This window comes from Varanus komodoensis, unplaced genomic scaffold (genome assembly GCF_004798865.1).
Source record: "Varanus komodoensis strain SLA01 unplaced genomic scaffold, ASM479886v1 scaffold28, whole genome shotgun sequence".
Taxonomy (NCBI): Eukaryota; Metazoa; Chordata; class Lepidosauria; order Squamata; family Varanidae; genus Varanus; species Varanus komodoensis.
Window position 1 is genome coordinate 181,374 of NW_025335727.1, and position 25,349 is coordinate 206,722.

General features: G+C 50.9%; 2 protein-coding genes across 10 annotated transcripts in view; one reads left to right on the forward strand and one right to left on the reverse strand.

Moving 5' to 3' along the window:
• The window catches only part of VWA5B2 (von Willebrand factor A domain containing 5B2), a 40,057-nt gene extending 26,857 nt beyond the window's left edge, over positions 1–13,200 (forward strand). For 7 of the 8 annotated variants that reach the window (XM_044434469.1, XM_044434476.1, XM_044434471.1 and 4 more), the window contains 11 exons: positions 74–188; positions 1,573–1,758; positions 1,958–2,153; positions 2,559–2,854; positions 3,582–3,807; positions 4,943–5,290; positions 6,518–6,655; positions 10,029–10,100; positions 10,525–10,594; positions 12,101–12,212; positions 12,492–13,200. In XM_044434469.1, coding sequence (XP_044290404.1) covers positions 74–188; positions 1,573–1,758; positions 1,958–2,153; positions 2,559–2,854; positions 3,582–3,807; positions 4,943–5,290; positions 6,518–6,655; positions 10,029–10,100; positions 10,525–10,594; positions 12,101–12,212; positions 12,492–13,145 — 2,413 coding nt within the window. In that variant the 3' untranslated portion in view covers positions 13,146–13,200. Of the gene's footprint in view, positions 1–73; positions 189–1,572; positions 1,759–1,957; positions 2,154–2,558; positions 2,855–3,581; positions 3,808–4,942; positions 5,291–6,517; positions 6,656–8,041; positions 8,399–10,028; positions 10,101–10,524; positions 10,595–12,100; positions 12,213–12,491 lie in introns of those variants that run through there. The other variant, XM_044434477.1, reaches the window with a different exon arrangement.
• Positions 13,201–13,579: 379 nt separating this feature from the next.
• Positions 13,580–24,746, reverse strand: ALG3 (ALG3 alpha-1,3- mannosyltransferase). 2 transcript variants are annotated; one of them, XM_044434478.1, is made up of 10 exons: positions 24,553–24,746; positions 23,583–23,682; positions 23,304–23,451; positions 22,351–22,511; positions 20,798–20,918; positions 18,458–18,663; positions 17,249–17,325; positions 16,988–17,132; positions 15,342–15,539; positions 13,580–13,853 (listed from the first exon to the last, which is right to left on the reverse strand). In XM_044434478.1, exons 1-9 carry the CDS (start codon positions 24,743–24,745, stop codon positions 15,368–15,370), a joined length of 1,323 nt encoding a protein of 440 aa, XP_044290413.1. In that variant the 5' UTR covers position 24,746; the 3' UTR covers positions 13,580–13,853; positions 15,342–15,367. The 2 variants fall into 2 exon arrangements, with proteins under 2 accessions (XP_044290413.1, XP_044290414.1); XM_044434479.1 differs by lacking the exon at positions 24,553–24,746 and adding an exon at positions 24,351–24,375.
• Positions 24,747–25,349: the final 603 nt, after the last annotated feature.

Below are 25,349 nucleotides of genomic sequence, written 5' to 3' on the forward strand. Positions count from 1 at the left end.
GGAATCATGCCGGGTGGTTCTGGGAACAGGCCCCAAACCATGTCTCTGAAGGACAGAAACTTCTTTCCAACAGGTGTTTCACCTTTGGCCTGGGCTCTGGTGCATGCGAAAGGCTCCTGAAGGGTTTGGCAAAGGTGAGCAGAGGCCGGGCTGAATTCCTAAGCCCAGGTGAAAGGCTGCAGCCCAAGGTATGTCTTCTTCTTTGGTGCCAATATTTCACTAGTAGGGTCAGAAGCACGGATGTCAGTTTGTCTCAGTAGTTATGCCATGCCAGCATCAGGTGCAAAGCACAGGTAATACACAGGTGTGCACTGGCTATAAAGGGTGCACAAAGTACCTTTCTCCTCACTTTTCTACGTCTTCATATACATTGCGCTGATCTGAACATCCAGACCAAAAGCTATCAATACTGTAGGGGTTTTGTAATTTCCTATGTGGTGGGAACACTCTGTTTTGCACCCCAGGTTGCTTTTAGTAAGCTTAACCTGACTCAATCTGTACTGCATATTTTACACATCACATTTCCTTTTATTCCGATCATCACCACGCAACGTCTAAAATGCCCTGGCCTGTTCCTCATCTATTGATACTGGTTTCTCACACCAAACAAAGCCCGCATGATCCCTTCCTCAGCTCCCTGTTCCACTCGAGGAGGTGCAGCGGCTGAGAGGCAAGGCTGAATGAAGGTGTGCTGTGATTAAGGAAAGCAATCCTTGTTGCCATCTACTCTTGGTTGGGTGTGTGCATTTGCAAATAATGTTTGAAGTTGAGATGAATTCATTTGAGAAGGTGAACTTCCTCGCATTTGGTTGCAATTCCCCGCTTTAATCAGCCAGCCACAGCCAAAAATTTGTTGTGAGATGCCTGTGTGAAGTTGTTGAGGACTTCCAAAGGAATGCTTTGCCAACACAAGGATTTCCAAGTTCTGCTCCCGTAAATCATTCTTTGCCTGGCTTGACATGTCACACCAACCAACTCTGGACAGTTTCCACATAACTCTCAGGGTAGAGAAGGACTTGCTCTCTGCACATCACAAGGAGCCATGGCTATTTCTTACCTGTTTTGGTCGGTTGTGTAGTCCAGACCCAGTCATGGCATTTCCATGTGGTACCTTTGGTGTCCCAAAAGCACGGAGAGGCTCGGCAGCATGTTCGAAGGTCTCCATGCTTCACCCAGCTTCTCGGGTCATCTGGATCCGTGGGAATTGTTTTGCTATTGTGCCTCCATATTACAACAGCTTCCAGATGAGGCTTTCAACAGGAAATAGCCCTGCCTCATTCACAAAATTTTAACGGGTCCAAGTATCTGTCTGTAAATTCATGTTTCCCCATCATTTCCCCATCTTTGTTCCTACCATGGAGAATCCACTAAGGAGGGGAAGTGAAATAGCTGCACAATATCTTTTGATCAATAGCATTAGAAGCCCTCCAGCTGAAATCACCCTTAACAGCTGCCCCAAATGCTTCAGGTGTTTCCCAACGGGCAGGGAGTGCAGCCTATCTTGCTAAATAACTAAGAACATGGTGATGAGCTCCTAAATGCCAGAGCCAAATATTTCTGCTTTCTTCCCAGCTGATGAAGTCTTTGAAGAAAGCCATTGAGCCTGCTGTGAGTGACATCACGATAGACTGGTATGTGCCCGACACCATGGAGGCCCTGCTGTCGCCCAATGAGATCGCAGCCCTGTATCCTGGAGACCGGCTCATCAGCTACTGCACCCTTTACCACATCGCCAGCTTCCGGGACAAGAAAGCAACAGTTGAGCACCTTTCCCTTAAAGAGCACCTTTCCAGGAGAAGAAGGAGGCCTGCTTTTCATTAACAGCCAATTTGCCTTGTTAAAACGTACCAGCAAGATGCTGATGCGTGGGCATTCCTTCTGCCCCTCGAGACAGAGACAGTTTCCACACTAGCAGCATTTTACCCTTACTGGTTGTTTTCTCTTTATATTGCTCCAGGGCAGAGAACAGATGTTCCAGAGTCTCTCTCGGGGTTCCACTGGTTCGGTGTTTCCATCCCAGGATGACGCACTAGAAGAGGAAGGAATCCATCCACACCCTGTGGAAAGTCAAGATCTCTGCAGAGCTCTTCATGAAATCTCGCATGAGATATCCCTGGAGTTCTCAGCCGGGTGCACTGAGGAATCTTTGAAGAGTGAGTAAGGCCAGAGGGGGTGGGGCAGCATTCCTCTGAAGTCTTCCCCTACGTAATGCCCTCCAGAGATGTTGGGCTACCATTCCCATCGTCCCCAGTCAACACACCTTGTGGTCATGCTGGATGCAGGTGAGAGGAGTTGACGTCCAACACATCTGGAAAGCACTCGGTTGAGAAAGCAAGTAACTTCTCGGACTGGTCAGGGAACAAGTTGGGAACGTGCAAGCTTTGTTCCAGATCCACTGAACAGTAACGTGGCCTTTCTAAACGATGAAAGTTAATTAAAAGGTCCTGTGGGATCAGAACGTTTGGCAAAGCTCCCGGCTTCACACCTTGACATTTTGAGTTGCAGCGTCTGCTCAGTATTTCTTCATGCCAGTCACTGCAAATCCTCTTCCATGGCAGGTGGGGATCCTGTGTCAGGAGGAGACATCTGGAAGCGGATTTACCGGCCCTCCTACATCCAGGAACAGTATGTGCTCACGCACTGCTCAGTCAGTACCGACCAGAGCCAGGGCTTGCTCTCCCACAGCTCTACCAGCAGCGAGTCCACTGGGTCCAGGGATGTCCCTCCGGAAGGAGGCTCCCTAGCCCAGGTCCTTGAAGGCAGCTCTCAGCAGGGCCAAAAGAGTGTCTCGCTCTGCAGCTCCTCCGCCAAGTCTGCACCGATCCCCCAGACTCAGCCCGGTGCTGGTCCTAAGGTAGGGCTGAGCTCAGTTGCTGTACAGTCGGGGAGCGTTTGCAGTTAGGTGGTGGCCAAGAAGGCAGATCAGAGCAGGCAGCAAAAAGCGTGCTCACAATCCAGATGCTAAGCCTGCTCCCTCACCCTCAGTTTGACCCGTACACTTCCAAAGAATGCTCCAATCAGTATTTCTAGAATTTGGGCAAGTGCCTTTTTATTGTGTCAGCTTCTTGCCAGAGAGGGACTAGCAGAAGAGCCTAGAAGTCAACGGCACTGGGGCAACCTTCTTGTCTGGGTTGCATGAATCCAGCCATGACCAAGTGCCCCCCCCCCATTTCCATTTCCATGAGTGGGTGGAAGCCTGTGCTGGAGACCTTTTTGCATGTTTGCAAAGTTTAACTCCAGCCTCTTCTTATTTTCTGACATGAGGCTTAAAATGGATCTGGGTTCCAACTGGTAGTAAACATTCAGATAAATTCTGTGTTGGAAAATGTAAACTTCCCATAAGAAGCCCCCAGAACCCATAATCAAAGCTTCTTAACCATCTCTGAGTACTTGTGTGTGTGTGTGTGTGTGTGTGTGTGTGTGTGTGTGTGTGTGTGTGTGAGAGAGAGAGAGAGAGAGAGAGAGAGAGAGAGAGAGAGAGAGAGAGAGATGCAATAGACCCGGGACCGGATCTTTTTTGGGGGGGCGGGGGGCTTCCCTGGAGCTTTCCCAGCCCTAACCCTCATGCCTCTTTCCTTAAGGCCTCCGCAGCCTTGAGCTCTGAGGAGCTGACACGAAGGAAAAAAGTCCTGGCCCGAGCTGCTCTGTCTGGACGGAGTTTCTCCTCCCCGCACGGTGAGCTGGATGCCCATCGGCTGCGCCGTGCCCTGGAGAAGGTGTCCCAGAAGCGCAACCGGTCTCTGGAAGGGAAGCTGGATGAGATCGGGCCTGAGTTTCAGAAGCTGCGCAAGAGCACCGCCGATTCCGGTGAGTGATGTGGGGAAAAGACATGGTAGGAACACACTGGGTGAAGAGAAGGAGCCAAGTCCTCCTCCGTCTGGAAGCAAGAAAGCCAGAAGGGCTAACGCTTGCAAATGTGGTGGACACAGAGCATCATGCTCCATCCGTGGAGGACGGGAACTTTGAGAAGAGTAACTTCCTTTCAGTTGTGTCCAGTCTGCTCCAAAGAGAGAGTGCGTTCCTGGGACACATTTTTAACAACAAGTGACACTGTTGTTCGATTGTTCTCCTCCACCCCCACCCCCGACTGGGCAGTTGCCTGGGCCAGCGCAGACCCAGTGCTCCTCTCCAGAACCACGGCAGGGGCTTGGTTCACAAAGCAATGCTAGCCAGCACTGTGGAGCGCTGGCATGGTCTGCCCAGGAAGACCCAAGGCCCCAGGTATCCCCTAACATGGAGAGGGTCGCCTGTCGGGACAGAGTGGCCCCCTCTCCAATCTGGGGAGGGTGCTTGCCAAGATTAGAGCCAGGGAGAGCCAGACTAACCCCGGATCAGGTGGCCATGCTACCTAAGCACCCAGCTGCCTTCCATTGTGCAACAACTACTGTCTCTGTGGACAGGGAACAGTGCACCTTTTCTGCTCGTGCTGGGACCAGAACTGAGCTTCTAAAATCTCCCCACTGTTTAGGATTGCAGCCAAGGCTCCGGGCTGGAAGCCTTCTGTACTGCGTTTACCAGTGGCCACAATGCCCTAAATGATCGTCACAGGCACCTGCAGTCTCTTGGATCCTGCTGTGTTTGTGGTAACTGATTGTCAGATCCTGAGAACTGGGTGCTGGGAGCAAGCAACAGTGTAGGATAGGAAGTGCTTGCTGATGGTTAGGACCCTGAGGGCATGGAACGGGCTTCCACGGGAGGTGGTTGAAGCCCCATCAGGGAGAGTCTTCAAGGCTAGGCTGGACATGCACATGGTGGGCACGTCATGAGTGGAGCCGGCTGGAGCCGGGGTCAGACTAGATGGCCCAGGAGGCCCCTTCTGGCTCGCTCTGTTTTTACGTTTCTATACTTACAAACTTGTAGAGGCATTTTTGATCCTGGGTCTGCCCTGCTGCAAAGACAGACCTCTCCCTTGCACATGCATTCCCATGTCTCATTCTCCTAGGCAACCTGTTGTCACCTGCCCACTTGGACTGGGACACCCTTCTGGAGCCCCCATACCTGTTCAGCCCATCGCCGGCCACAGAGCAGGCAGAATGTCAAAGCGGCGCCTGGTCGCCTCTTCGGTGCCAAGTCGTGATCCATGCACTCAGTGCAGGCAAGCCGGTCTCCTGGGAAGTGACGGTTGCCCTGGATTCTCTGCTCCCTGCCAAAGACAGCCAAGCCAAAGAGGAACCCCCCAAGCAGCATCAGCAAAGCAAGGGCTGGGATAAGCTGCTTCACCGCCTGACGGCCGGCTCTGTCATCCGGGATAACGAGAATGTGGCCCTGAGAGAAGCCGAACTGGAATATGGTGAGTCCGCCCTTCCGTGGTCTGCAGCTCTGTGCACAGTTCTGGTCAACGATGGTTTGCAGGGGGGCTGCTTTAAAGAGCTGTGGGGTGCACAGAATTAGCCTCCTTTGCACCCTGCAAGGCAGACAGTGAGCGAGTTGTTCTATCACCGCCTTCCTAGCCTTCCCGCATCTCTGGCTAAGCATGCAGGAAGGCCCAGGGGCCTCTCATGCCCAGCCTTCTCCTCCTGCAGTGGCCAGCAGGGCTCGTACAGGAGCCCCCAAGTGGAACAGGAGAGCCGCAGCAACCTCCTGCCCGCGTGCTCTGGCAACGGCATTCAGTGGCACAAGTCGACCACTTGACGGGCCACTTATGGTGGCGTCCAAGTGTCTGAACGTGGTCCTGTGATCTTCGGTTGCCAGTTTCTGGTGCAAAGGCCGTGCTGGAAAAAATCTGAAATCTGTAGTAAGAATCGCTAAATTCCATCCCTGAAAGTAATGATGCAAATTAACTAAATTTAGGTGGGCTGAACTTGGAGGTGCTAAAGCTAATCACTGAAGCCAGAGGGAAAAGCAAGCATGTTTAAAGAAACAAAGATAAGAGGTCTGAGACTCTGTGGCTGAATTTGCAACGTATACAACGCTACAAACCAGCCATTGTTTTAGCTAGTGAAAAATACAATCATTAGACTAAAATTGGATTTTTCAGGACAACATTAACTCAGTTTCCCTGGCTTTCTGTTTCTGAGCAAAGGTCAGGGTGCCGTATCTAACCTGTAAAGCCCTTAAAGAGTTTGGGGCCACAGTATTTGAAAGACCACCTCCTCCTCTAAGAACCAGCACAAAGCTGGTTCACTTCATTTGAAGCCCTGTTTGTGTCCTGTCCCCTCCTAACAGATGGGAAAGTCACCAAATTAGTAGGTAGCTGAGACCGGGGTGCTTGTGCTGCAGCAGCAACACCCCTGTTGCAGAGCAGCTCTCCGGGGAGGTTCTGACTTTCCTCTTCTTCACCATTATGGTAAAGCTGGCAAAAATTATGCAGTATCACGGCGTTTTTAGAGCTCTCCTCTGTTCTGTTGTACTCCAAGATGTCTTTAATCTGTTTTAATGTAGTGGGGGTTTTTTAAATGTTGCATTGTATTATTTTTACAGTTTTATTGGAAATTTTCTTGAGCACTCGTTGAGGGGGAGGTAGGATTAAAAGGATGCCAGGTACATGAATTGATCCAGTCTCCCACCTCCTGTGCAGGTTTCTCACGCAGGTTCCGCCTTAAGGCTGTCCAGGCCAGCAAGGCCTGCCACACACCGTCCATTTATACATCCATTGTGCCTGTGGATTCTTCCACACAGGAAATGCTGCCCTCAGCCCTTGAGGTTCGGCGCAAAGGTAGGTCCACACAGGTAGCTGCTCGTGACCTTACTTTGTAGGTGCAAACACCAGTCCCTTGGATTCTTTAAGCCTCTTTTGCTCAGCTTTGGTGAGAAATTCTATCACGATTGCTGAGATCACATTGGCTGCCCCTAGACAACCACATGTCAGGGATTACACGTGTGGCGCTGGCTGGAACCGCGGTCAGACTAGATGACCCGGGAGATCCCTTCTGACTCGTTTTGTTTCCATGCTTCTCCTTCTGTAATTCTGAGAGTCCTGAAACACGCTGCGCAATAGTAACGTTTCACGCTTCCTTCTTGTAATGCTTGGAATTTGGTGTGGCCCTTGTTTTTGGTGGGGGACAGTACTAGCTATCCAAAAGCAATTAATACAGCTTCCATGATTCATACAAGCGCCTCTTTCTGCTCCACTCTTGCACACTGAACTCAAAGCCAAAGCATAACATTGACTTTGGAAAAATTTTACTAGGCACCATGTTAAATAATGGTCTATTCAGGATGGTTGTTTACAACAGGTGTTTGAAGAGAAGGGTTTCCAAGCTCCGTTGATTTACGTCGCTAGGCCATTGGTGAAGACTTGGTGCTGAAGTGCATTTCGCTGACCTTGTATTGAACGTCATAGAATTTCTCCCAGAAAGGCACAATCCTAGGCCGAATTGGACCCCTCCCCCAAAAGCCCTAAAACTTCCAACATGTCCATACTTGCCGGGACATGCTGCTGGTATTGGGACTTTTTATGTCTAAACAGGCATAGGATTGTACCCTCAAGAGTTTTATTATTTGCAAAACTGTTTTGTAATAAAGGACCCAGTACAGCATTAAGCCTTTTATTTCCTTCTCTTTAACACCATATTTGGCCAAATAACATTTTGTTAAAGAATACTGGTGCCTTTTCTTCTTGGTATAATATTTTGGCTAACAGATGAAGCAGGAAGGTTACTAGACAGCACAGGCCTCACACAAGTCCCAAAATAGCTTCTGTGCTGCAGCATCCGGAATAAAACCGGTTGCTTCTCTCTCGCTAACAAGTGCTGAGAAAAGCCCAGATTGTTTGCAGACCCTGTGCTGCACCCCACCCTGCCTCTCTAAGAAATTGTTCCAGCAATTTCAGGCAATACATTTCAGGCATGGTCAGGTAATTAGGGGAAACAAGATGTATTGCACTTCAGTGCCTCAACTTGACTCGGTCTCTGGTTGAAGGGGGGAAATTTGCAGGTGCAGCCGTGAATTCATGTAGGTTTCTGGTGTAGTTTTTCCTGCCAGTACAATAAGATGGAGTGAGCTTCATGTGGAGAAAGCAATACTGTCCTGCAACTAAACTTGCAGGAAGTTGACCAGGCAGGTATCCAAATGCCCTGAGACGGGATGTGTTTTCTTTTAGAGGGGTCAAATAGCTACCAGCAGGGGTCCCATTCAGGCAGCGGTCATCAGCGTAGTCACTCGGCAGCTCTGGGACAGAGACAGGACTCAGAGGACCTCGATGAAGCTCCCGTTTCGGCAGGTACCAGTTGCATTTCATCTGTCTAACTGGAACCCCTTGCCTGCACTACACATACAGAGGGAGCGAGGAAGCAAAGTTCCAGATCCTTTGCACAGAGGAGCACTGGAGAATTGTGTATCTTTATTATTTTACTGTCAGATGGTAGAAACAAATAGGTACTCTTGCATCAAATTCCCAGAGAGCAATTACTGCAGCCCAAAACAAAGGTCACACCACAGGTCAGCTAACTCCAGCTACCCTCAGATTTCTCTGCCTCATTCTCCTGTCAGTCTGAACGCTGTTTTCCTTGATTCATATGTAGCAATAAACCACCATAGGTTAATTTGCCCATGGCATGCCGGCCAACATTTTTCAGATGCAAGCTGCATCATGGGCTGGTTTGGGTTGTGGGTAGCTTGTTCGCCATTGCAGCAACATACCCTGGTTGGGTCCATCTCTGTGGCTTCCACTTTAAAAATGTTGGTCAGCACACAAGAAGCCTGATAGTGCCCTGCCGTGGTGCCCATGATAAGAGCATAGGTTTCATGAAGAACATCTGTACACATTAAGGGAGCATTATGCTCTTTTGTCAAATCCCCGACTCCCATCGCATACCTGCAGTGAACAAACCTACCCGCAGTGATCGGAGAGCCTGCATCCACAATGCCGTTGGCGTATTCGCACAGCACGTCACATTTACAAGGGTGCCGCAAGGCTATTTCTCTGATGCAAATGCTGAGGGAAGGTGAACTGGGGTATTGGATGTCTGTTCATCAGACAGACAGTGTCTGATGATGGTTTTGACCGTGCTCTACCCACTGTTTGATGCACGAGCAGCAGATGAAATAGCAGCCTTGTCCCAGCCTTAATGGACATGAGGGCGGAGTTAGGCCTGCTGACAAAGCTGATCTTGGCAAATTTGGCAAGCCTGTCCAGAGTTGTGTGGGTAAGCTGGAGAGGGACACGTAACACACCTGGCACCGCCATCATGGGCACCATCCAACAAAGCAGGTGAAAGCAGTATGATTTCCATAGACAAATACGCTTGATAGAGCCAAATGATACGTGAAGATGGGAAACCATCTCCTGACTTTTTACAATTTTATAAAGCTGGGGGAGGGGACTTAAAACTTCCTTTGTGGGCCACTTGTTTGCAAAAAATCTTCGGCTTCCACCCTACCCCAGAGCTTTTCCCCTACAGGGGAAAAGATAAAAGGAGCCAATGGATTTCCCCCTCTGGTAGGAAGGCTGCTTAAGGGAGTAAGGAAGGCCCCTACGGATAGGAAAGATTAACCCATCCAGAGCGCTGACCCACATGTAGGAGCCTCTTCCTGCTGTGGTACTGGGGGGAAAAATCATGTCTCTTTGGCACATGCCCTTTTTTTCTGGAGCAAAAAAAGAGCTCTGCTTCCAAGCAACTGCACTTAGTCATTTGAGTGCTTGGAAATTCTGACTTACTAATGAGGGGAATAATTGATCAGGCACTTTGTTTGGCACCATCTCCCCAGATAAAGCAAGTGTTTAGGAAGCTGCTCTAATCTACAGGATGCTGCCAGGGTCCAGTCCTGCATCCCTTCTCCCCAATGATCCAGTTCAGCATAGCACTTCTTTCCAGAGACAAGTCATATTGGTTCTGGTCATTCACAGAGGTTCCCTTCACACTCTTCTCAAAATATGAGTATCACCATTCCCTGCTATGCTTGCTTTAGTAAATTCTCTCTAGGATTAGTGTGAACTTTGCGCACCTTCCAGCTTCTGATTTGCGGTGCATTTTCTGACTTTATGGTCTGCGAGGGTCTGCCTTAGTTTTGCATGGTTTATTGTGGTGGGTCCTCCACTCCCTGCAGCTGTGTTAGTTGTACCATCTGTATTTTTCCTTGCTTTCTAGAACGAGAAGAGATTCTTCCTTCTCCAGATAATACATCTTCTGCCACCCAAGCAAGGCAAAACTATCTTGATGGTAAGTCTTACTCAGAGTGGAGTTTGGGAAATGTGAAGGTTCTAGATAAGCAAGCCCAGAGCTGTTACACCCTGTGCTAAAACAGAGGAAAAACTCAGTGGCAAACTAAGCCAGATTCTGCACCAAGAGCAGTTAGGTATCAAGCTCTTTGTGTATGATTTTACTTGATAGTTTTACATACCACTGTCCATGTGTAAAAATATATCTAAGCTTACCTAGTGTAAAATATTCAACTTTTGCCAGACGGAGGAGGAGAACGAAGCGCTGTGCCATGCAGGGCACTGAATATGCAACCGGGAGGCCTTTCTCAGAGCAGCAACGTGAAGCTGCAGTCTTAGCAAGCTTTATGGAAAGGCAGCGGCCTGGGCATGGCCTCTGTCGGCTGTTCCTCCGCTTCTAGCTAATCTCCTTTTTGCTGTTCTAGGTGCCAATTCCAGTCCTTCTCCTATCTCTGCAGGCTCTCAGAAGCTGATGGAGAACTTTGTAGGCTCCAGGTGACTCTTCTAAGGGTGCCGTTAGAGGAGGGGGAAGGCCAGGAGGGGAGATATGATAATCCGCAGGAAGATCATTCTTTGATCGTCACTGGGAGGTCTCCAGCCATTAAGATCACACAATGCCAAGAGCATCAACACAGAACCTGGGTGCTCCCACTGCCTGCCGCAGCCCGTTTGAGTATTTTGGCCCCAACGATGTGCGAAATACACTCCTGAACTCCCTTAACACTCCTAAGTGAGGTGGACAGAGCAGAGATGACAGCAGAGAAGTGCTTCATGGAGGGCTGGGATAGTAAATACAGAAGAGGGCGCTTTGGTTTTTCTAAAGAAGGTGGTTTAATCAATGGGAATAGCAGCAAATTTAAGCCCAGCACAAGCACAGCATGGCTGAAGGAGACAACTGGGCCAACAGCTGGCCTTCCCCAGTTGGGGACCTGCAGGTGCAACTCCCGGATCGGAGTGCAACTCCCACTGCTCTGACTAGAGGCCACCTGGGAAGGCTGGGCACTCGGAGGGGTCAGCCCTGCCCTGTGCCCCTCGTAATATGGTATGCAGGAGCAATCCCGTAACAAATGCAGTAGTCCCCCCAAATTTGTGGGGGTTACGTTCCTAGAGCCCCCGCAAATTGTGAAAAACCGCGAATTTCGTGCCGGCAATGAGCGACGGCCGCCAAGGCGGTGCGGGTGGGAGGTGCAGGCCGGGGGCGTGCACGCAGGGACTGTTTTCTCCGAGCAAGTCCAAACTTGGAGGGAACCATCTTCTTGTGAGTAAGCCTCCGCACAGTGAGGCGCCGGCTTCCTTGTAAGGAGATCGGCTTGGACTCACTCGGAGAAAAATCCCGCGAAAAGACTGAAGCTGCGAAGGCTCAACCACGATTTCACAGGGGTACATGGTAGCTCTCAAGAGAAGGCACTGCCCAGGGAGACACCTGCTTCTCCTGTCGTCTCAGTTCATGTGGGCAGACCGAGGAGTGTGGCCTGCGCTCCGCACTTCCCAGTGCGGGCAGAGGGAGTCTTGGAACGGCCGGCCGCCACGGGTAGCTAAAGGGAACCGCCACAGGCAGCGGCGATAGGCCTTCGAGCACCAGACACGATGGACAGGCGTGGGATGAGCTTCATTTCTCACTTGGCCATCTGGCCCAGCCCCAAATTCCCCATGGCTCCACCCAGTTCCAATCTTTGCACCATTTCTCTTTATTTTAAGAAGGGTTGAAACGCCTCTCCTAAGGCTTAATTACTGGCAGTTAGAACTAGAAGATGAAATATGCGTTGGATCCTCCCACCCACCAGCAGAATGCACCCCCCCCCCCCCCGCATCTCCAAAATAGGATTTGGCTCTCAGACTGGAAGAGGCTAAGAACCCTTAATGTTAGCATTTATTGCCTTTTTACGCCACTTGAAAAAGGCTCACAGAGCAGCTCACCGTGAGCAGGCAGGCTTTGGCCTGGTCAAGCAGGGCAGTTCCTACACGCTGACATTCCCAGCCAGTCGCTTTTTGCCTCGGCAGATTCAGCATCGGCCGGCGGAGGGGACAAGGCCTGGCCTTGCGCCTGCAATGCCTGACCCCCGAGAGTGAGCTCTCCTCCTGGGACGGCGCCATTCACGACTACCTCCCGCTGGTAAGGATTCCCTTCCCCTTCCCCACCCCGGCCCGGCAGGGGGCACCCTCCATGTCCAGCTGGCCAGCCGGTGTGCTTTCGGCCACCCCGGACCACGAGCAGCCCCGCTTCGCTCTGCAGTGAAGGAGGATAAACGCCGAAGCCGCAACGGTCAGAAGTCACAGGACACGCCACTGCCCAAGCCTGCTGAATTGCCTGCGAGGCGCTTCACGGGTGCTTCCTGCAGCCTCCCGCTGGCATGAGCCTCAGGCGCCCTCCCCTTCCCTCCCACCTGCACAGGTGCACCTGCAGGAGGCTCCGGGCATGTTCCAGCTGACAGAGCACTTCTCCGAGGTCGTGCAGATCCCGCTGGACCGCCTGCGCCGGGCCTCCCCCTACGCCTCCCACCGCGCCAGCCTCAGCCCAGCCTCCAGCACCTCCCCTTGGGTGCTGATCGCCAAGGGCGACCCGAGCCAGTCCTCCCCAGAGGGTGTTGAGCAGGCGGCCGGAGCGAGTCCGGAGGGGGCGGGGGAGCCGGGCTCGCTCCACTCACGCAGCACCTGCTCGGAGGTGCCGAGCGCTGCCGTGTGGGCGCAAGCCGACAGCGGGCGTGGCTCTGAGACAGAGGCCTTCGAGCACTCGCACTCAGATGCCTCGGAGCTGAGCCTCAGCTTGCAGGAGGCGGGTCTGGAGGCCGAGGGGGCGGACCTGGAGAGCACGAGCTGGGCCACGGCAGTGGCCCTGGCCTGGCTGGAGCACCGCTGCGCGGGGTTTTTTGTCGAGTGGGAGCTGCTGGCGGCCAAGGCGGATGCCTGGCTGCGGGGACAGCGACTTCCCGAAGGGGTGGATGTCGCTGCCCTGAAAGGGGCAGCTCGCCAGCTGTTCCTTCTGCTTCGCCACTGGGATGAGAACATCAAGCTGAACATGCTGTGCTACGACCCAAGCAACGTGTGAGGCGGCGGGCTGGGCTTTTGCTTGCTCGGGTACCAATAAAGAGGATTGGTGAGGAGCCCGTGGTGTCTTCGTGCTCCGTGTCTGTCGCAGCCACGGCTTTTTTCAGAATAACCCCTAAGCCACAGTGTACGTGACGGGCTGCTGGAGCTGGCCAAGGCCGGTCTCCGCTTCGGTATGCGCCCTTCCAGAACCGAAAGGGTGCACTTCAAAATACGGAAACGTACTTCTGAGGCACAGGGCCACAGCGGTTTCCCAACCTTCCCGTGGCGTGACCGGCAATGGTATGGCAGGGAGTGCTGAGCAGGCTCCAGCACAGGCCCCAGACTAGGGTGCGATGCAGAGGGATTTCAGGTCGGCAGGGGAAGCCGGGTCCTTTGGCACACAGCCCAATCTAGGAACGGCCTGCCGAATGCGGAATGGTCAGACAACCCGGCTGCAGCACACTCGATTTTACCATGTACCGAACATCGTGCGCTGCCTTACACGGAGGTAAAGCCGCGATGTCTCTTGCTGCGTATCGTCCGCTCCAATGGCTCGCCGAGGCCCGAGGTAGGTGTCTTCCCAGCCCTGCCACCCGAGAGATGCCAGGACGGAGGATGTGGACTCCCGCGGGCAAAGCTTGCCCTTTGCCCTCTGGGCCCCCTCTTGCACTTTGCCACGTCTTGCGTCGGGTTCCTGATCGGGATATTGTGTAGAGGAATTCGTGTGCTGGAAAGAAAAGATAGCCAAATTCTAGCACTAGAATGCATTAGCAAATTAAGCAGAGGGCATTAAAAAATGGCTAAAACAGCTGAGCTGAGACAGCGTGGCTGTTTCCATGCACCTAATGCAAGTCTCTGAAGTCAGACTAATTTATTTATTATTTATTAAAACATTTTTATGCCGCCCCATTCGCCAAAGCCTCGGGGCGGCTTACAACAATAAATTAGATCCACATAAATAAAAAAAATACAATATAAAATAAGCTGCCCTGGCCAGATAAAATTCAATAATATTAACATTTAAAATGCTGCTTAAATAAAAAGGTCTTTGCCTGGCGCCGAAAAACAAATAACGATGATGCCAGGCAGACCTCTCTGGGGAGCGCATTCCATAACTTAGGCGCCACTGCTGAGAAAGCCCCCCTCCGAGTACCCACCCTCCTAATTTCCTTCATGGAGGGTTCCCGGAGAAGGGCCTCTCCCGCTGATCTCAGGGGGCAGCCGGGCATATATGGATGTAAGCGCTCCTTCAGGTAACCAGAACCCAAGCCATTTAGGGCTTTATAGATCATCACCAACACCTTGAATTGGGCCCGGACTTCAATGGGGAGCCAGTGAAGCTGACGGAGGACTGGAGTCATGTGAACATAACGCCCAGTCCCCATCAGCAGCCTGGCAGCTCTATTTTGAACCAACTGAAGTATCCGGACCGTCTTCAAGGGTAGCCCCACGTAGAGCGCATTACTAATGCTTTAGCGCAGCACATACTGTCTCCTCCAGGTAACCGTGGCTCTTACTTACTTATGTGTATATATAGAGAGAATATTTATATGCCGTCCTATCGTGAAAGCCTCAGGACAGCTTACATAGATGAAATAACATAAAACATAACACGAATAAATTACAGACCCACACTGGCTGCAGTTAAAAACATACACGAAACAATATTATCTTGCACCTGTCAAGCAACCCTGTCAAGCAGAGCCCAGAACCTTAGGTACTTCTGTAAACTTTGGGGTTCTCCTGAGCATGCAAGGATTTCCCCTTCTCGGCTGTGGCCTGCTCTGGCTGCACCCGTTATCTGCCCAGTGCTACATTTGCCACGGGGGAGGGCTGCAAACCCAATGCCACAACCACTGTGCCTTCGACACAGTCTCTCTCCTCACTCCACCCACGCCGAGACTTTCCCACTGGGTCAACACGTTGAAGACTGACCCACATTTTGAAAGGCCTAAAAGTGCCCTTTGAAAACGAAAGCGGACATTTCTGGAACGTCACATCCCATGGGAATGCATTACTTGTGGCTGCAAAATTTAGCACAAAATGCTTAGGCAGGGGGCCTCAACCCAGGTCCCGGCTGGTTTTATGGAAGGCGCTTCCACATCACCACTGGCAGGAAAGCGGGCTCTTCTCCCCCACCCAGTCTTGAGCCAAACTCAGGCCAGAAAACCGCAGCCTCCACCCCAAACCCAGGCCGTCTTGTTCTGATTCTTACTGTCAGAAGCTGTTCTTGTTCAGTTCCTACTCGGCCTTTTTGGAAGCCTGCTGTTCTTCCTGGGAAGTTGAGGAGGGCACCGTCCCGTACCAGAGCTGCAGAAGGATGATGCCATGACAGACGTGCAGGGTAGCCGAGCTGTACACTGTCGAGGGGTACGTGTTCCAGGAAAGCTCAATCAGACCCAGGATCAGCACCCTGAACCAAGGAGAAGAGGAGAGAAGCAGGCCGTTGGCCAGCGCTTAGTTTTTGGCCACAGCCACTCCAAAAGCCAGCAGGGGCTGAAAAAGCAAGTGTGGGGGCTTTCCGCTCCCCTCACTTCAGGGGGCAGCGGTGGGCAGGGAATGTCTACAGAAAAACATACAGGCTCCAGGTCTAACCTCTGCTTTCTGCCTACCGTGCTTTAGATAGCTTGTTTCCATTTCTAAAGACGGGTTTAGCAAAGGACCATTTTCTGTCCTCGAGTTTGTCAGAAACCTGGCTACGTATAAAGATCAGAGGCCAGACTGTAAGCTTGCATGGCAAGTTTTATGCCTTACTGCTCCTTTCTAAATCATTTCTCTTTTCTCACCTATTATCATGCAAACTGAAGCATCAATGCCTGTACTTCTGGCATTTCATATTTCTGACCACACGATTTGCAATCAATCAATCCCCCACCACTACCAGATTCATAATACTTAGCCTTTAAGACATCATAGGAAACGTTAATGATGTCCTTAAAATCCTTAAAGTCATTTTTTTACTTTGAAGAATCATTATTTGTAAACTACAGAGAGTATATGCTGAAGGGTACAGTCTAGAAAAAGCCTAATAACTAAATAAGATGCCATGAATCTTTACTTTCTGCTCACACATGCTACTGATTGGTCAATGCAGTGGTAAGAAGGTTGAACTTTCTCTAAATACCGGGAACCTTTTACAAGAGGTGTTGATGAAGTGAGCACCAGATACCTATCTACGTGGTACAACGGCAGCTGAATTAAGAGTTTTATACTTGAGGGGGCCGAACTCCACCTTTGCTTCTGATCTGCTATTTTGAAGCACTCGGAATCATTTTTTTAAAAATATTTATTTTAGGCTTCAGGTGAAAGTGGCTGTATTCACCCAAGCTTTTGGCTGGATTTCTTATCAACTTTATAACTGATCTGACTGCTGAACTATTTTAATATGTTTCAGTTATTTTAAATATAATGTATGACATCTTATTTCCCTGCCCACCACTTCTGAAGTTCTGTTTGTGATCGTGACTTTACTTTTTGAATAGCATTCTGGAAAGCCATTTCTGGGAGAAAGGTGACCCTATATACTATATATTATATTATAAATCAGTCGTTCCATCCAGCGGTTCCCTTCCTCCACAAGAAGGAAAGTTCTGAACACAACCCTGGGTTCTGGAACCAAGGTGGCTGGCTCAAGTACCACAACACCCGTAGGTAGAATCTGCAGTGCGGCTCACAACACGACCCTCCATACGATACACAAAGTTGATTTTATGAAGAATATACGCACACAGCCGGCATCCTATGCTAGAGCTGCGGCACAACTGGGCGGCACACAAATGTTTTAAATAAATCCTCTGAAACAGGAAGAGGGCCCTTGGCTTGTGTCCCCGTGCCCTTTCCTTAACCCGGACAGGTACGTACTTCAGCAGGTGGTCAAGCTTCTTGGGAGGTGTGCACCAGAGCAGGTAGGGGAGGGTGTGGAAATACCAGACATAGAACTGGTAATGCAAGGAGCGGCTGAAGCAAACACCAATGAAATTGGACGTGAAGAGGGGGAAGATCACCTGTAGCCATCTGTTAAGGTAAGGTTCCACTGCACAAAGCTCAGAGCTCAGCCTCGAGCTCTCCCCACACCATCCCTTAAAACCAAACGGGCTGTCACCCCCTTGGGCAAAAGGATATCGTTGGCGGAGAGGGGCTGGGCTGGGGTCTTTCTCTCCACAGGATTCTTCAGCAGGGACAGGATTCTCTCCTCAGATCTGGGACGCGAGGGGAGACAAGAAGCAGAACTTTGTCATCCATGGTTAAATGCCCCCTGCCTTGCCAGCCTCCTCCAGGAAGTGGCTTCTAGGATGGAAGGCGGCCTCCAATTACAGGTGGGGTTCTGGGTGGTGTCAACCCTCACCCCAGTACAGTGTGGACTCGTCAGATCTCTGGCAGCAGGAAATAATTCTCCCCAGTTCATACTAACAACCCCTCTGTGCCTTCCTTGGAAGTAAAAGACCGAAGTCAGAGCTGCCTGCACTACAAACTTGCAGAACGCCATGCCCTAAACTGAGTTTTCGCTACAGTTCACGCTCATGTCAAATAAATCGCTCGAGTCATACTGAATATCGAGTGATGACTCGATATTCAGTAGTCATATACTACTGCTATTGTAGCAATCAGTGGGATGGGACAGGCTAAGCACGCATGACTGAAGAGAACTCTGGTAGATTCACCCACCCCATTATCCACAGCAGCTAAAGAAAACCGTGGAGGCAGCATCTCCCTGAAATGCAGATGCCAGAGACAAGCAGTAGGCAGAGCTCTGCCTTCCCACCCCCAAAATAAGCATCTGTTTACTTGCACCAGAAAGAGAATACTGGGCAACACCGACCCTTCCTCTGACTGAGGCGAGCTGTTCTCATGACTGAGATTAATGGTTATGCTGATTATGCACTCTTTGGTCCAATGCCAGCATTCATACACGACGACGTATTGACTCTCTGTGCAAGCAGTGACTTCCACCAGTATGACGACAACACATGATCAAATGGTCAGCATGGGGAGAGTCCAGATTGGGTCATCATCCAGGGACAACCACCACCTGGAAAGGAATTTTAACCCTGACCCCACAAAGTTCAATCTCAGAATCACATGGTTATCACACAAGCTGAAATACGTGGGTTGAGAAGCTTCCAGAGAAGGGCTTTCCTTCCTGTCTTTCTCAAGATGCACACTGCATCATGCTCGTGCTGAGAAAGCTAGGGGGAAATTCCACAGCTAGGTGCAACAGAACTCTCTCAAGGGGAGAGAGCAGCTTTCAAGCGGCTAGAGGGGGCCCTTGGCAATTTGTTTTCCTTCTGCAATTCTTTTCCCGCAAGCGCAGACACATTGGTACCACCTCACCTGTACCACCTGTTCAGTGCAAAGAGCCCCAAGGCGGTCAAGTGGGCGACCAGCAGCGCCAGGTGGAAACCCCGATGTTGGAAAATCTCTTCTGGCAAGAATCGCCAATTCACCGTCCACTCGAAGAGGAACTGGCGGCCCAGATCAAAGGAACGGGTCAGGTACCCTACGGGATTTGCCACCAGGAAGGGCAACCCGAGAACCACCTGCAAGAAACACCAATATCTTGAAGCCCTCTCTTCAAGTACAAGCTGAAGCTATCGGATGTGGGTTCAACTGGCCCCACTGTGGCCAGTGGCACTCCTGATCAATATCGCCACCAAACGCCACGCAAGGCAGAAATCTGGTTATTGTCTGGGGTTCCCTCACTGCAATGCAGGCCTGAGGGCAGACTTATCAAAATCCATACTGTTTTACGTGCCCTGCCGTACATTCAGCCAGGAAGTGCTCAATTATTTTTAGCTCAACGCAAGAGCGCAACAAATGTATCTGCAGGATCAGGTACACTTAATACTGTCCCTCCTTAGATACTATACCTGCAGACTACAGCATTCAGGATGCAAAGCAGCTGTTGGTAGAAATGAGGTCTGGCGACCAAATCTATTACCTCGAACTTCCCCGTTTCCTGCCTGGGAGGATCTACGTTGCAGCTCAGTGTCTGTTCAAGGGACCTGCTGGATTTACTTTTGGCAACTTAACCTTCATTGCCACGGGACTGTAATTGAAGCCTTTGTGCACACAGTCATAGGCTTTCCCTTGCCAAAAAGGCTTTTCCCAAGCTTGGCCCGTGTAACTGCCTTCTCCCACTTTTGCCCGAGAAGCAATTTACTTGAACGCTTCCTTATAAATCGTATTTCTGCTCAATTTAAGAAATAAAATGCTACAGACAAATAAATGGCATTGGTTTGTGCGACTGAGCATTATTCCATGTGTATTGTGCACTTGCCCATATGCACAAAACCGGCAGCTTAAAGTGCAAAACTGGCACGGTAACATGGATAAAGATGCATATGGACAGAAGCCCCAACATAAGTTACTAGAAGATCAATCCAGATTCTCTTGACTTCTGGGCCTTTGCAGAGGTTCTGCCTGCCTATTTACAGAAGGCTGGAAACCCAGGCACTTTCTGAAGCTGCAGCACCTGGCACACTGGAAACACCATCATCAGGATATAAGGATTTTGGGAACTGAGGCGTGGTCACAGCTATGCGGCTTTCCAAGTTCTCACAGTCAGCTCTTTGCCTCAACTCTGATGTCATCAGGCAGGGCGAGGACTAGACAAGTGACCCTCCTGCCTTGCACAAACAGGGCCGTTCACAGTCAACCATAAATGCAAGAAGGGTTTCGCCACATCCGTGCAAACCTCCAGAGAGGAAAAGCTGTGGTTTGAACTTCAGAGTCAGCTGATGTATATGAATGGCTTTAAATCACAAGATGAGTCATCATGTGAAGCAATTTAAACAGCTCAGAGAAAGAAGGGAGGGAGGCCAGGAAGTTGTGTGACGGGGCCGCACTGCACCAAACATCGTAGTAATTAAGGAAGGAAGGAAGCAAGCCGTATGCTTTCTGCAGATGCGGTTTCTGCCTATGAAGTCCAAGCACTGGACCTCCCAGCCAAGGACTGGGTGCTCTGACTAGCAGCAGCCTTTTCAAGCCATACCAAGTTTATACTCTTTTCGGTGACAGGCCAAAACTTTTTTATTTAAACAGTATTTTAAACTCTAATAGTTTTTAAGGTTAGTCACTCTGTTTGGTTTATTGTTTTTTTCTGTTTTATTACTGAAATTGTTTTAATTGTCCTTTTAAATATTGTAAGCTGTCCTGAGATCTTGTATAACAGGATGGCATAAAAAGGTAAAGGTTTCCCCTTGACATTAAGTCCAGTCATGCCTGACTCTAGGGGGTGGTGCTCATCTCCGTTTCCTAGCCCAGGGAGCCAGCATTTGTCCACAGACAGTCTCCGTGGTCTTGGGGCCGGCATGACTAAACACCGAAGTGCACGGAACGCTGTTACCTGCCCACCAAAGTGGCACCTTTTTATCTACCTGCATTTGGATGCTTTCGAACTGCAAGTTTGGTAGGAGCTGGGACGGAGCAACGGGAACTCACAACCCTGTTGTGCAGATTCGAACCGGCGACCTTTCGATCAACCAGCCCAGCAGCACAGCAGTTTAAACCACTGCGCCACCTGCAGTCCCAGGATGGCATACAAAAGCTTTTAATAAATAAAATAAACAAATACCCCCAAAATCCTTTTAACTGGAGACACCAGGGAATACAGCTGCCCCCTTCCGACTGCAAAGCTGGTGTTCCTAGACTGCGCTACCTCCTCATCCTTACCTGCAGGGCTGCACAGATGGCGAGCTTGGGAATGGCACCTAGGAGACCAAAGCGCCACAGGAGAAGGAAGAGCAGACCTGGCGCAAAGAGCAGAATATTCATTTTCACGGACACAGCCAGGCTGGAGGAGGGCAGAGAAGGGATATCATCAGTGCCTGCGCTGAGCACCATCTCTCCCGCTCTGCTCCCACTGGTATTCAATATGGACGACAGGCGAACAGCACAGAATGCAAAAAGAGGCTCTCCCTTTCTGCAACGCTCAGTCCTCGTCAGATGAGAACAAGCAGAACCAGCGAACCGGCACCAAGGAAGGGGAGTGGCAGGCGGCACCGGAGGAGCCGAGCCAGAGAGGGAGGATCTGCCACCGCTCACCTGCCCTGGATCCCGAAGGGGCTTCTAAAAGGGGAGGAGGAGACGAGGCTGCCTCGGGAACAGAGAGGAGGAAGAGACTGTGTATGTTGTAGGGGCCAACAGGAAGAGGAGGGCAGGAAGGACAAAGAGGGTGAAACACTGTCCAGTTCACGTGGAGCTAGAGAAGCGAGGAGGGGAAATGAGGCAGAAAAAAATGTATTCATAAGGATTAGAAACTTGGAAATGATGAAGGCAGGGTGGGGGATGCAGCTAAAAATCTTGAGGACAAATCTTGAGGAGCTCTGCCAGGCAGTGGATCTCTAGGAATGGTCCCTCACAGAAAACTCGGCCTATGGATGTAGCAGAATGAGATGGTGAAATTCCAAGGTGAGCACAATCAACTCCTGTGTATATTGTGTTGATACATGCGGCACTCAAATTTGGAATACACTTTTGTACTAGACTCTACTGCCATCTTCAGGAGAGGAGCGTGCAGGCCTTTGTTTTTTGGTGAATTGTTACTTGCACCTTCAGGTGATCTCTGATCTAGTGTGGGAATTCTAACAATGCAACACCTGCTGCACTTCCTCATATACAAAATTAAGGCCGCATTGCCTTGCAGACTCTGTAAGTCCCACCGGATTCAAAAGGGTTTCTGAGCAGAAAAGTATAATGGGCAGTAAACCTGGGTATGTTTAGCTGGTAGCAAATTCCACTAATCAGAACTGATCATATTTCCGAGTCAATGCAGATTGGGTTGTTCTGTAAAATTTACAGATACACTCCATTATATAGGTTTATATGCTAAGCTACAAATGATTTATTTTATGACATCAAAACAGTAAAGTAAGTTTGTTTGGTAAGAAAGTAATCAAAAAATGGCACACAGAAATGCTAATTAAAGTGCCGTTGGACCACTTCATTCCGGTGTATTTATGGGTGGACTTCTTGTCTGATTTAGGCACAGCAGAACTGAGAGAAAGAGCCTAAACGACAGATGGAGTTTCACAAGTGGGCTTCCTTGGAGGAATAAACAAACTGGGAGGGACACAAAGGGGTGAGTGCAGAGAGTCAGAGAATCGAGAGTTTTGCATGGTTGTGATGCACCGTGTGAACCAACAGGTAGGCACAGTCAGCTCCCACTTTGCCTCTCCTTCCCCCCACACCAACCCATGAAAGGGCTGGGCCCACGGGGGTCTCACCTGAAACACAAGCAGCCCCAGGACCACCGCTCCTCCAGGAAGAGGTTGAGAGCCAGGAAAAGGATTGCCATGGCAACTGGATCGTTGAAAAGGCGCAGAACAAAGATTGAGTGAATGCGGTAGGAGGCGCAACACATGAAGAAGAAAACATAGGGGGGGACCTGCAGGACAGGGGGCAATGAATAATCAGAGCCATCAGCCACTGGCGCAGCAGCTCCAACTCCATGGAACCTGAGTTGCAGCAGTTCCCACTGGGTACCTTTCAGCATTGATTAAATAGCCTTTGTATTTCTAGTTGCTTCTATCAGCTCACGGCCCTTCCTAGAGATGGAAGCTGGGAGTTCTGCCAAATGAAGATGGCAGACCATCCAGCCACTGAAAATGCAACCCTGTTCTTCTATATTTGACAAGCATCCAGAAGAAGCTGCCAAAAGCTTTTCCCTTTAATAACAAGCTTCTTGCACTGTCTCAGAAAGATCGCTCAGGATTCCCCTCCTTGCTACATGCAGTGCAACAGAAGCACAACTGAAAGCATGCAAGCGCAGCCCACCCTCACAATGCACAAGTGCCTTTCTGCAAACCACCCTGTTTATGCCCATGAGAAATACACACACACACACTTTCCAAATTCAACCATTTGCAGAATCAGTTTAGACCGACTACTCCTTGGCAGGACATTTTTTTATATTTTTAAATTGTTGGTTATATCACTGTGTCCAGTTCCACGAACACTGAACCCTCCACATAAAGTATAAATTACGATCTCCCCACAACAGATGGCTAGAGTTGCTGCCCGTGTACCCCAACCAGCATGCCCTGCTGCCCTTCTTGAGCACCCACTTCCAGCTGCACAAATTCTGCATGTGATGGAAGTTCTTGGATGGGCATTGCTATGCACGACATGAAAGAGAGTATCTGTAGTGACTCCTTGGGATGCCGTGGTTGCTACTGACCTTATTGGTTCGGCTGTAGATGCGGAAAACAAGTAATAATGTGGTGAGGTAAAGCACAGCAAAAAAATACTGGGCCAGGCGGATGTTGGTTCCATGGTCAGTGGCATAATACAGACCCAGGAATATGTAAACAAAGCCAGCAGGATATCTATGGAGAAAGAGAACACAAACACTAAACAGGAGGGAGAGAGACTCTGCCTGACCACCCAAGTCTAGCAGATGCATCCACCCCACCCCAACCCCACCCCACGTCATGCCTGCAAGGTCACTAGTACTCACACAAGGGGGCCTGTGTCTCCCTTCAGTTGGATGTAATCCAGGGTCCCATTGACAACACCCTCCACCTCATCCATGTAGGCTTTCCAGTCAATCTCTGTATCTGTGGGAAGAGACCAGGGGAAGCTGCGCTGTCACACAAAGACATGTGCTCGGCTCAGCCACTGGAGGGGCCTGAGCCTAAAAGGAGAGTTCTAAAATGGGATGGAGATGGGAGGAGAGCAGAAGAGAAAACCGGTTAATCCTGCAGGCTCAGGCTCAGGAGATTTGGGTACTAGTTCTTGCTTGGCCATGGAGCCAACTGGGTGACTTTGAGCCAGTCAAAGGCTCTCCACCTAACCTACCTCATAGAGTTTTTGTAAAAATAAGTTTGAAAGGAGTAGAATTATGTAGGCTGCCTTGGATTCCTCAAAATGAAAATGGGGAGATATATATATAATAAATAAATAAATCTGGATCGGTTTCCTAGTTCATCCATCTGTGATTTGCACTACATCAGCAAGAATTTTATTTATCAACAGCTGCAACAAAATGACTTTGCTCCCAGCATCCTAAGTTGAAGGCTGCCTGGGTTAATCAGGGATGGAATGCATCTTCTGTGTAGGGCTGCGAACTCTGTTCAGTTCTGGTAGTAAAAGAAAATATATTTGGGCCCCAAAATTCGTCAAAGCTCAATTTATTTCTCCCATTAGGTTGTGGCTTCTGGATCTCGGGTTTCGGGCGCGGGGGCGCGAGTTCCATAAGCCTCAGGCCAGCCCGGTGCAGTCTCACCTCACCCGCAGAGGCTTCCTCGACTTCCCCACCGCGGCTCATACCGTCTCCACGCCGGCGCCCCACCTCCCATCCCCGCGCCAGCGCGCCAGCCCTCGGGGTCCGCCCAAGCGCCGCCAGGCACGGTCCGCCTCCCCGCCCGCCCGGGCCTCCCCCGAGGCCTCCCCGTTCCCCGGCCGGGGCCCGCGGCGCGCGCACTCACAGGCCACCCTCTGGATGACCCAGTGGTTGACCCCCACTTCCGCCAGGCAGAGGCAGGCGGCCACCAGCGGCGTGTACTGCGGCTCGAAGAGCACCAGGTGCTTGTCGTGCCAGAGCCGGCGCAGGAAGGGCGGCCCGCTCAGCTGCCCCGGCCCCGCCGCCGCCTTCCTCCGCAGCCCGCCTCCCGGAGCCATGCCCGCCCGCCCGGCCAGGCCGAGCCCGCCGCCGCCGCCGCCGCCGCCGCCAGGGACAACGCGTCCGCCGAGCAAAGCGCTCCCCGCTGCGCGCTCGCCCAGCACAGAGAGTTCCGGCGCTCGCAGGCCCCGCGGTGCCCAACCGGCCCGCAGCCAAGCACCGGGCGCCGGGCGCTTTGGCCGAGGGAAGGTCGCAGCTGCTCGCCACGGCAGCGGTTGGACGTTCTAAAAATTCGTTGCAGCACTTCCGGGAACTAAGCGTTCAGCGTGGCCTGCAATACAGGGAAGGGCACAGCACGCACCAAGAACCCTCTTGCACCGCGGTAAAACGGCGCGAAAGCAGCCCAAAGCCACGCGGCAGAGAAATTGGTTGGCTCGGCATCCCGTGTTCACTCGCCAGAACTGCCCGGGGCGGCACAGGATTGCCCTGTAGGGAAGAGGCACTGCGTACGCATCCGTTCGGAATATGGGGCAGAATTTGAACCCAGGTTTCAGCCGCATGCAGGAGCATAGTGGGAATGAACCACAGGGGAAAACATGCTTGCTTTTAAGGGCTATTTTCAACTGCTCTGGAAGCAAAAAATTATTTTGGTGGGCACTCGAA